A 12,191-nucleotide genomic window follows, 5' to 3' on the forward strand; every position below is an offset into this window, starting at 1 on the left:
GTACTGCTGTCTTTTTGCCCTATGGTTGCTAGTAATGAGATAAGTATAGGAAAGGTCCCTAAAGATTTTTGCCTCTTGTTAATGAGTGGTAGTGGTTTCATAGCTTTGGTCTCAGGTGTAATATAAATGTTTGGGTGCAGTTTTATTAATATGAAAGCTAAATATAGTGGCTACGCCCTGGGCATGAGCTCCATTATTTTTAATAGGGCTTGAGCATATGCAGAATTCCCCTTACGAGAGGTGTTTGTGTCCGGAATGGATCCCCCGCGTAAGGGAAGGCCCACTGGTGGTTTTATGTTGGATGTTGTGAGTTGATTTCAGGCTTGAAGCTCCCAACTTCATCACAGGACACATTCTTCAGATAACTACTGTAGCAATGTTGTGGAATGTATTAATATTGTACTGTTAATTCTTCCTTGGCAAGTGCATGCTTCTGGATAGGATCCTTAGCACAAGAGAAATCAATTTTGTTTTCACATTTTCCCAACTTCTCCATTTTTAAGTAGTCTCTGGAGTTTGTTCTTCCCTGCACTTGGAATCTGCCTGTATTTTCAAACTAGCCTTTTCTTCCCAAACAGAGCAAGCCACAGACCTTGGCAGTCAAGCGTAAAGCAGAATCAGAAGAGGAAAGGGAGGAATCCAGTGCACCACCGCCTCTCCTGGCTGCCAGATCTCCTGTGGCCGAGAGTCCTAAAACCACAGAAGATAAGGGTGGCCATGGAAGTGAAGGGAACAGGGGTGAGTTCTGCCTGTTCTTTGTAGTGGTTAAATGGGTGGCACATTCAGGATAGCAGATATAATGAATTGAGATAACATGGCTCACACAGTGGAATCTGGTTGATGATATATAATAAACATATACTACAAGCAAAGCTTCTGAATCTCAGGCTGGGGTGTAGATCAGGCCTTGCTTCATGGATAGCTTTCTCCCTTTCATGACTAATAACTTAGTTCTTTGTGTGTTTGGTCAAGGTCCATGTGTGGCACCCATGGCATGGAAGCAGACATGAGCAACATCTGACCTGCCACAGTTGATTCCTGCAGTCATGTCAGCCCACTTTTCATGGCCTAAATCCTTTTGCTAGTCCCAAACAGAGTAGAGTCATAAAATCTGTGGGAACTTGTGTCAGCAAACATTTTTGTACATCCCAGAGATTGTGTGTCTACTCTAACTGGGAAAAGTAGTTGAATATTGGTGTGCATTCCTCTATAATCAGTACTAGTACTAGTATTGTTAAATTCCACATATATCACTAATTTACATAATTAAACCACAATTCACAACTAAATTCAGATGGATTTGAATAGTTAACATTATTTCTATTCTTTCAGAGAAATCAGAGTCCTTCCCTAGTGCTACTACAAATGCATCCCCAAGTGACCCTACCTCTGTCACTTCTACAGCTGCTCCTGTGCCCACCTTGGCCATGTTGTCACGTCAGATGGGAGACTCCAAACCTCCGCAAGCCATTGTCAAGCCTCAAATTCTTACGCATATCATAGAAGGCTTTGTCATTCAGGAAGGGGCAGAGCCTTTCCCGGTAAGGGGTGAAAGCCTGGAGTGCCCTATACAGAGGCTACTCTCCTGCCTCCTTCTACTTTTTCTCGTTGTCCTGTTTGCACAAGGTCACTTGTTGATGCAGGCTTTCTTTTTGCCTTTCCTCAGGTGGGTTGCTCTCAGCTCCTAAAAGAGTTTGAAAAACCTCTTCAAGGTGGCACTCCTGCTAGGCAGACTGAGAGTCAGCCTAGCAACTCCCCTGGCGGGGAGAGCGAAACAGCAGGTGAGCATTTACTGGTGGAGTGAGTTATTTCTGTGCTAACAACAATTTTAAGTTGTGTCCATATTCTTTTCCATGTTTGTTTCCAAGTGCCAATCCCAAGTGTTTTTGATTTGTTTACTCTTTCTTGAAGGGATGTCTGAAATAAATGAACACAAGGAATTTATCTGTACCTTTGCCATTAATGGAGGCATTGAGTTGCACCACATTGGGAGCTGGCATAGAGTGACCCATTGGCCACAGACAGCTGCCCAAAACTATTCTGAGCTCCCCCCCCTCTTTTTTTTTTTTTTTGCCTAAAATTGTGCATCCAGAAACTTCTAGGGGGCACATTTGGCTTAAATTTATGTTAGGCAGTTGTGGGGGCCAAACAAAATTGAAGTAATGTCTGGGTTTGAAAAAAAGCAAGAGAAATTACACCTCATGGAAACTTCTGATGGTGTAGTGGCCAATGCGGTGGTGGGGGAGATGAGAAATGACAGGTACACGGTTAGTCAATGCAGCCCTCTAAGGCTTGAGATGGATTGGTGTAGCTCCCTAACTCAAGTGACCTGTCCTGATCTACATTTTTGATACACCATATATTGAGAGCAAAGACATATTACAGAACTTTCAGTTTCCTTTAGGAAGGCTTTGATGCTCTATATCAGTTGGTATTTAATTTCAACAGGATCATACTGGCTCTCAGGCATATGATCTTAGGCTACCATTCTGCTTTACCTAGTTGGTAAAGTTACTTGCTTTGACTGTACATGTCTTTGCTTCTCTCTCACTTCCTAAGAGCAAGACAAGAAGGGGAACCTGTTGAAATGTGAATTCTGTGGAAAATATGGTCCAGCAAATCAGTTCCGTGGTTCCAAGAGGTTCTGTTCTGTAACATGTGCCAAGAGGTAATGATAATTTGACACTATTTCCTACTTCAGTCACCATGTTTCACATGATCACTGATCTGTAACTTTAAATTTCTTTTTTCTGATTCCGTCATGGAGATATATCTAAGTTAGTAACTTACACACCATTTATTTCTGTATACATTTCTAATATATTTTAGCTACTTTTATAAATAGATATAAATTATTTCCTTGAAAATAGTATTTTAAAGTTTCAAAGCTGTTGCAGAACCTTTTTCACTGAGTTAAGAGTTAAGCTAATATTATTGGTGCCCTTCCCAATTGAGGTTTCTCATGCTCAGGTCTGGCAGTAACTCCAATATGGTTAAAGAGGCCAAAAGTGGCTTCTGCCTTCTGCTGAGAGTATGATGTTAGTAAATCTAGATAAATGGCTGTCCCAGGAATGACTCTGTATGCAAGATGTAAAATTCAGCCACATTCCTCCCCATCTCTTTTGCTTGATAAGGTCTAAAATCATAGAAGTTGCAAAGGAGTTGATTATTATTTCAGGCTGATAGGAAAAAACCTGTTTATTTTCCTTTTTTTCTCACATCAGGTACAATGTGGGCTGTAGTCACCAACTTCGGATGCAAAGGAAAAAAATGAAAGAGCTCCAGGAAGCAAATTATGCCCGTCGGCGGCGTGGGCCTCGGCGCAGTAGCTCAGAGATTGCTCGAGCCAAGATCCAGGGCAAACGTCACAGGGTGAGGATATAAATCCATCTGTTTTTCTTCCATGCCCAAGAGACTATGCTGTGAGGGCTTGATATGACAGAGGCATGTGGCAGTCTTTTGTTCTCTAGCCATTGCACAATACAATACACATGCTGCCTAAGTACTTGCTTAGAGAATGGCTTTAACAGCTGTAATTTCCTGCCATTTTGGAGCATGAGTGAGCATAAAAACATTAATATAAAGCTGGCCAGTCCCTTACGTGGGTTTGCCTTATGTGGACATGAGTTGACGTGGAAGGCAAGCCCCAGTCAAAACAATGGGGTGCGCTGCAGGAATGCGCCCCATTATTTTGAATGGGATTTGAGCATACGTTCGATTCCCCTTATGCGGGAGAGTCTGGAATGGATCCCTGCATAAGGGGCGGGTCTGCTGTATTAAACTGGTAGGATGTACTTGATAACCCATTTCCTCCTATATGTTGCTAAGATGAACCAGGAGTCCCTTTTGACTGTATGTTGCTCCTATATGTTGCTAAGATGAACCAGGAGTCCCTTTTGACTGTATGTTGCTCCTATATGTTGCTAAGATGAACCAGGAGTCCCTTTTGACTATGCTCAGGGGTTCTTCCAAAACATGGATATTATTGGGTCCATGCATTAGGGATAAGGACATACAGTGGGGCAAAAAAGTATTTAGTCAGCCACCAACTGTGCAAGTTCTCTCACTTAAAGACTCGGATTGAGTCTTGTTGTTCGGACATGGCTTCCAGGTGGCTATCCAGAAATAGTGCAGCTTCCTCCCTAAAGACTGTCCCGATAAATGCTAAAGCAGTATAGTACATGTGGAACCATGCACTATCATCCTGCCATCTCCAAAACCCAGGAGCTTATTAGTCTTTGTGATATAGAGAAGGTATTGCCAAACTGTAGACCTTTGAAGTTCTTGTAGGTCAACATGACTACCTCTTAATTTTTGGGATATACAGTCCATCCTCGCCTTACGCGGGGGATCCGTTCCGGATCCCTCCGCGTAAGGCGAATTCCGCCTATGCTGGAGCCCCATTGGAAACAATGGGGCTCGTGCACGGCGGTGCGGGCGCGCGTGGGGCGCAACGGGCGCGCGCGCCCATTCAATTGAATGGGACGCGCCGCCCCGCGGCTTGAGTGCGTATGCTCAAGGTCGCGTATGGCGTGGGCGCACTGTATGTGTTTGATTTTCCCCATGAAGCATGTTTCTTTTGCTTATTTTCTGGTGTTTCTGTTTTTCAGGGGCAAGAAGATTCAAGCAGAGGATCTGATAATTCCAGTTATGATGAAGCTCTATCCCCCACATCTCCAGGACCCCTTTCAATGAGGCCCAGTCATGGAGACCGGGACCTTGCCAGCTCAAACATGACTCAGCCTATTCCTGACCTGCATGGCATCAACCCTGTCTTCCTGTCCAGCAACCCCAGCCGCTGGAGTGTAGAGGAAGTGTACGAGTTTATTGCATCCCTACAAGGCAAGTCTCTCCCCCCTCCATACCTTATCCAAAAGAAAAGGCATTTTAGGTCTTAGTTTTTGGGAGTATAATAGACAAAAGCAACTTGAGCATTCAGCTACGCTGCCCCATTTTTAAGAAGAGAGTGGAGCTATGCATACTGGCCATGTCCTTTGCTCAGGGGTTCTTCCAAAACATGGATATTATTGGGACCATGCATTAGGGATAAGGACATACAGTGGGGCAAAAAAGTATTTAGTCAGCCACCAACTGTGCAAGTTCTCTCACTTAAAAAGATGAGAGAGGCCTGTAATTGACATCATAGGTAGACCTCAACTATGAGAGACAAAATGAGAAAACAAATCCAGGCAATCACATTGTCTGATTTGGAAAGAATTTATTTGCAAATTATGGTGAAAAATAAGTATTTGGTAATATCAAAAGTTCATCTCAATACTTTGTTATATGTCCTTTGTTGGCAATGACAGAGGTCAAACGTTTTCTGTAAGTCTTCACAAGGTTGGCACACACTGTTGCTGGTATGTTGGCCCATTCCTCCATGCAGATCTCCTCTAGAGCAGTGATGTTTTGGAGTTGTCGCTGGGTAACACGGACTTTCAACTCCCTCCAAAGGTTTTCTATGGGGTTGAGATCTGGAGACTGGCTAGGCCACTCCAGGACCTTGAAATGCTTCTTACGAAGCCACTCCTTTGTTGCCCGGGCGGTGTGTTTGGGATCATTGTCATGCTGAAAGACCCAGCCACATTTCATCTTCAATGCCCTTGCTGATGGAAGGAGGTTTGCACTCAAAATCTCACAATACATGGCCCCATTCATACTATTTACTTATTTAGTATTTTTGAAATTTTACAAAACAAAACAAATTTAATATTCTTTCCATCTTATTCATTTTTTTTTTACAAAAAAATCCTAAATATCACCTCGGTGCACCCCCCCCCCCCCCCGGAGCCATTCCCTTCTTTATATTCCATCCAAATTTTTTTACTCCTCCTGTGGAGGTAATTTCCCATCTTCTTTTCTTAATACATTTTCAATACATTTTTCCATATTTCATCAACATCATTTCTTTTCCATAATCTTTTTTTACTTTCAATTTACATGTTAATATTAGGGAGGCTTAACCCTCCTTTTTTCTGAGACTCGTACCAAAATTGTTTATTTAATCTACTTCTTTTTCCTCCGTTACAATATACATTTAGTAACTGTTGCCATTTACCTAATTCTACCTCTGATATTTTTAGTGGTATCATTCTGAATAAAAAAATTAGTTTTGGTAAAATTTTCATTTTGACTAATGCTATTCTTCCAAACCATGATAATTGAATTTTCTTATATTCTACTAATTTTTTTTCAACTTTTTTCCGTAGTACTATAAAATTTTTCCCTTCCATTTCTTTTAAGTCTTTCGTTATAGTAATTCCTAAATATTTTATATTACTTTTTATTCTGATCCTTAACTCTTTTTGTTTCATAAACTCCAATTCTTCTTTTTTTGTATAATTAAATAACATCGTTTCTGATTTATTCCCATTAATTTGAAGGCCTGTTATCTCTCCAAATAGATTCAAATGTTCTTTAATTTTTCCTATTTTGTCCTTTAAATCTTTAATAGTTAATAATGTGTCATCGGCAAATAAACTGATTTTATGTTTTTTTCCCAATCTTATTCCTTCCAAACAACTATCTTTCCTTATAACATTTGCTAACATTTCTATAACCATTGCGAATAATATTGGTGAAAGCGAGCATCCTTGTCTTGTACCTCTCCTTACTTTTATTTCCTTTGTAATTCTGTCATTAACTATTACTTTAATTGAATTATAACAATATAATTGGTCTATCAAGCCCTTTATTTTTCCCCCCATTCCAAACTTTTTCATAATTACTTTTAATGTTGGCCATTTCACACAGTCAAATGCTTTAAATATATCTAATGCCAAGATACCTGCTTTTGATTTTGTTATCCCCATCACATGTATTTTACTCAAAACTCTACCTATTAAATTAGACATCTGTCTTCCATTCACAAATCCACATTGATCTTTCCCTATATATTTATACATACATTTAATCATTCTATTTGCTATTATTGCTGTTAATATCTTTGCGTTCTGATTTATTAATGATATAGACCTATATGACCCTGGGTCTGTTAAATCTTTATCTATTTTTGGTATTAATATTACCAATGATTGCTGCCATGATGCCAGGATTTTTTCTCCATTTATTATTCCATTATATAACTCTAACAATTTTGGAACTAGTATTTTTTCAAACACCTTATAATATTCAGGTCCTAAACCGTCCAATCCTGGAGTTTTCCCATTTTTTAATTTCTTAATTACTTCTATTATCTCTACCTTTTCAATGGGTTTTTCCAATAATTCCTTATCTTCTTCCTTTATTGTTTGTCCCCAATTTTCTTCTACATATTTTTCTATTTGATCTAATGGTTTTTTTTCCTGCTTGATATAAATGTTTATAAAATTCTTCAAAATTTTTTATTTTTTCTTTCATCAGTCTACACAATATTCCCAGCTTTATCCTTCATTATGTTTATCATACTTTCCATTTATTTTTTCTGTGTGGACCTGGCCAGCATTTTTGAGTTTTTATTACTATATTCGAAATATTCCCTTCTTTAATAAATCAAATTTTCTCGTACTTCATCTATTGCTATCTTTTGCAATTCCTCCCTTTTTGCCCTTAATTCCACATAAATCTGCTTATTTCTGTTAACTATATATTTATTCTCTAATTGTTCTATATCTGTTTCTAATTTCTTTTTTCCTTCTTGTCTTTTTCGAAGGTTATGTGATTCTTTTATATATATTCCTCTTGTTACTGCCTTCATCGTATCCCATAACAAACCTTTTGTCACATCTTTATTATTTATATCCCATGTTTCTTGCCATTCCTTTCCAATTTTATCTACTATATCTTTATAATTCAATATCTTGGTATTTAACCTCCACCTCTTTATTTGTTCATAATCTTTCTTAATAATAATTTCTGCACTCACCAAAGCATGGTCACTTCCTTTTATACTTGATATTTCGGTATCTAAAACTTTATTTATCATATTTTTGAAACAAAAATGTAATCTATCCTAGTATATGTTTTATGTACAGCAGAATAATATGTGTATTTCTTTTCATCCCCTTTTACTAATCTCCAGACATCTTTAAATTCCCTTTTTTCATTATTTTATTTAAGCTTGTTATATTTCTATGTTTATCCTTTACTGAGGGGTTAGATTTGTCTTTAATCTTATCCATTTGCATATTAAAGTCTCCTGCTATGATCACATATTGTTTTTGTATTTTATCCACATTCTTTAACACTCTCTCATAAAACTCTTGTTTTTCATTTGGCGCATATACATTCACAAATACATAATTATCTTCACCTAGTTATCCCTACATTATTATATATTTTCCTTCATCATCTTTTACTACCTTATTTATTACAAAATTACATTTTTTGGCAATTATTATTGCTACCCCCTTTGATTTAGAACTTCCAAATTCTTTGCCCAGTTCTATTTAAGTTCATTTCCCCCCTCTTTCCATTGAATAAAGATAACATCTGCTGCATCCCTTCGTAATAAAGCTTCAATCCTTCTTTGTTTAATCACTGAACCAAGACCTTCGGTGTTTAGAGTTGAAATTTTCAGTTTATCTAACATAGTACCATTTATTTCTTTCTTCAGTGGCTCCAATTTGTGCAACCTGTATCCCTTCCCCCCTCTCCATGTCCCATTTACCTCTCCACTTCTTCTTGCTAGAGCGCATTGCTCTAGCCCCGGTCGCCGAAGCTACCCCTGTGGAGAAAGGTGACGAAGACATCCCAAGGCCCAAAGAAATTGCCCACCCCCCGAGTGCTCATAAAAACAATAAACTTGACTTTAAACGTGATTGCAGTAAGTTCTCCTTTCCTCTATGGAAATCCGCTTCCTCCACACGCTCCCAGTAGTTCTTCTCCTCCAAGCTTTCCAACCTGAACTACTTCTCCACTTCCTTCAGATTTTTTAGACTCTCCAGTTGTTCTTTCTTCTTTATATGTCCCAAGATCTTTCAACAACTGTAGTCCTTGTTCCAATGATTCAATCCTAAATCTTTTCCCTGCTTTCTGAAATTTCAGAATTACAGGATGTCCCCATGTATAATAAATTCCCACTCTCATCACCGCAATAGTACATGGTTTCATCGTCATCCTCCACATTTTCGTTTGGAAGCAGTAGTCATTATATATTTCTATTTTGGCCTTACCAAATTTTAATTTTTCTGGATTCTTCCTCATCATATTCATCAATCCTTCCTTTTTGTTGTAATTTGTTACTCTTACTATTACATCTCGTGGTGTTATCTTGTTCATCCCTGGTCCGATGCGGTGTACCCTTTCCAAATCTGACTCAGTCGAATTCAGAGACGAGGAGATTTTTTGTAGCCATTTCAAAATTCTGTTTTCAAATCATATTTTCTGTTTCTTTTCCCAGACTCCGGTATATTTTTGAAAACAAAATTGGTTCTTCTTTGATAATCCTGTAGATATATGAGTTTTTTTGTCTATTTCAGAAAGTCTGTCTTTATTAGTTTGAATCTCTCTTTGGTGTCTTCCCTGTGTGACTTTGCATTTTTTACTGTCTATTTTTAATGTTTGCACTTCTTCTTGTATTTGTTTTATATTTCTTTGTATTTCCATAAATTTTTCATCTGAATTTTTCCTTTCAAGTTGCATTTGTAATTGAAATTGCTTTATCATAGTCTCTCTTTCATTCTGAATTGCTATCAAAAAACTTGCTTTTCTGCTTCTCTTGCTTGGACTATTTCATTTTTCTGTCTTTCCAGAAGATGGTTCATCTCCTTAAATCTCATATCATTTTCCTGTTTCATAATTTGTGTGAGTTTATTCATCATTTGTTCACAATGCATCATTCCTGCTTTTACTCCTGTTCCTGAATCTGGACCGCCTTGATCTTTTCTCACCCAGTTCTTCTCCTTGCTTCACTGGGAGTGTGTTTGAAGGAGTAGCCATTTTTTAGACGGACTTCTTAACATTTCTGTTTGTTCAGTTTGTTCTGATCTTAAAAGTCTTCCAAAAGCTCTGTCTGAAGGTTTGTCTTTCTCAGTCTGTCTGACACCTCTCTTCCAAAGTTTCACCCCTAGTATTTTTGGCTTTTTTGACATTTATTTAGCATTTATTCCATCTTCTCCACCTTCCAGTTTCCTCCTTCTCTCTCTCTGTCTTGGCTTTAAGGCCGCTAGCAGGGTTCCCCCCCCTTTTTAAACAGTTAATAGTGAACAGTGCTTTTATCTCTTCTCATTCAAGCTACTGTCCATTTATAATTTATGGGTTGATTACACCCCAATTTAAGGCAGTTACAAGACTGAGTTCTTTATCTCAAAGTTCTTTTTAATAGCCTCTAGCCGCCTCGTTTGTCTTTTTAATGGCAGATAGGCTTCCTCCGTGATTTTCCGTCCCACACAAAAATGAAACTAACATATTCTGACTCTCCTCTTGAGATAATAATGGATTTTTTTAAAAACCTTCTTATGTTCCTTGTATCTTCTTGTTATGGATCCACCTCAGAGAAACAACATTTCCTTCTTTGGGAGCTTTTTTTTAACTGCAGTTATCTATTTCTGAGCACTCGAAGATTTAGGCAGACCTACTTGGCCATTGCTCAGGCTCCACCCCCTCCCCATTCATTCTTTCCTGTACATGGATCAGTCGTCCTGGTCCCTTTGCAGAGAAACAGCTCCAAAGCATGATGTTGCCACCCCCATGCTTTGGTGTTCTTTGGATGCAACTCAGCATTCTCTCTCCTCCAAACACGATGAGTTGTGTTTCTACCAAATGGTTCTACTTTGGTTTCATCTGACCATATGACATTTTCCCAATCCTCTTCTGGATCATCCAAATGCTCTCTAGCAAACTTTAGACGTCCCTGGACATGTACTGGCTTAAGCAGTGGGACACGTCTGGCACTGCAGGATCTGAGTCCCTGGCAGCGTAGTGTGTTACTGGTGGTAGCCTTTGTTACGTTGGTCCCAGCTCTCTGCAGGTCATTCACTAGGTCCCCCCGTGTGGTTCTGGGATTTTTGCTCACCGTTCTTGTGATCATTTTGACCCCACGGGGTGAGATCTTGCGTGGAGCCCCAGACCAAGGGCGATTATCATTGGTTTTGTATGCCTTCCATTTTCTAATTATTGCTCCCACAGTTGATTTCTTCAAACCAAGCTGCTCACCTATTGCAGATTCAGTCTTCCCAGCCTGGTGCAGCTCTTTGGTCTTCACCATAGTGGAGTTTGGAGTATGACTGTTTGAGGTTGTGGACAGGTGTCTTTTACACTGATAATGAGTTCAAACAGGTGCCATTAATACAGGTAATGAGTGGAGGACAGAGGAGCCTCTTAAAGGAGAAGTTACATATCTGTGAGAGCGAGAAATCTTGTTTGTTCGTTGGTAACCAAACACTTATTTTCCACCATAATTTGCAAATAAATTTTTCCCAAATCAGACAATGTGATTGTCTGGATTTGTTTTCTCATTTTGTCTCTCATAGTTGAGGTCTACCGATGATGTCAATTACAGGCCTCTCTCATCTTTTTAAGTGGGAGAACTTGTACAACTGGTGGCTGACTAAATACTTTTTTGCTCCACTGTAAATCGCTGGCTTATATCAAGTCAGACCATTAGTCCATCTAGGCCTTTATTTGCTAAACTGATTGGATTGCAGTGAAATCGGATTTAGATTAAGTTCTCACTCTTGCATTACACCAGTCTAATTATATGGGGGAACTGAATTCCAAAAATAGGCTAGTATGAACATTGTTGTCCATGGCCTGGGAACTGTGAAGATGGAGATTACAGTGACTACTCCTCTGTGTTTGTGTACCATAATGACTAAAATGTGATCTGTTGCCAGCCATGTTTGAGCTTAACCAGGTATCTTTATTCTCAGAGACCTTCATCCCAATAAATGGACTGATACAGCAGGTTTAAAGGGCCATTGTGAGAATTAATGAAATTGAATGTGAAGTATTTTGAACCTGAAAGCACCATATTATAGATTAGAGGTGGGCAACTGTGGATGGTTAGGGGGTTGCATCTGCAACTAGGGTGTACAGGGCCATTTTCACTATGTCTGGGGTTTTACAAAAGGTCCCAAGAGGTCATGCATCCCACACTTCTAGTGTACATTTTGCAGCATGTCAGAGCAATTAAAAAAAAATCTGCAAAACATGTTTTTTTACTGGGAGGGGGGCAAGGAAAGCTCCAAACATGTTGGAAATGTGCTTCACACACCCCATGTGTGTATTTGGAGGCATTCTGGAGCAAAACA

General features: G+C 39.1%; 1 protein-coding gene across 9 annotated transcripts in view; it reads left to right on the plus strand.

Moving 5' to 3' along the window:
• The window catches only part of PHC1 (polyhomeotic homolog 1), a 65,119-nt gene that overhangs the window by 51,376 nt on the left and 1,552 nt on the right, over window positions 1–12,191 (plus strand). For 7 of the 9 annotated variants that reach the window (XM_089489153.1, XM_089489151.1, XM_089489156.1 and 4 more), the window contains 6 exons: window positions 579–738; window positions 1,333–1,541; window positions 1,667–1,781; window positions 2,560–2,668; window positions 3,225–3,372; window positions 4,611–4,842. In XM_089489153.1, the coding sequence (XP_089345279.1) occupies window positions 579–738; window positions 1,333–1,541; window positions 1,667–1,781; window positions 2,560–2,668; window positions 3,225–3,372; window positions 4,611–4,842 (973 nt within the window). Of the gene's footprint in view, window positions 1–560; window positions 739–1,332; window positions 1,542–1,666; window positions 1,782–2,559; window positions 2,669–3,224; window positions 3,373–4,610; window positions 4,843–12,191 lie in introns of all 9 variants that reach the window. The other 2 variants (XM_089489155.1, XM_089489154.1) reach the window with 2 other exon arrangements.

The sequence above is a fragment of the Sceloporus occidentalis genome, unplaced genomic scaffold, assembly GCF_023333645.1.
Source record: "Sceloporus occidentalis isolate IW3139 unplaced genomic scaffold, rSceOcc1.0.p SCAF_1, whole genome shotgun sequence".
In the NCBI taxonomy this organism is placed as follows: domain Eukaryota; kingdom Metazoa; phylum Chordata; class Lepidosauria; order Squamata; family Phrynosomatidae; genus Sceloporus; species Sceloporus occidentalis.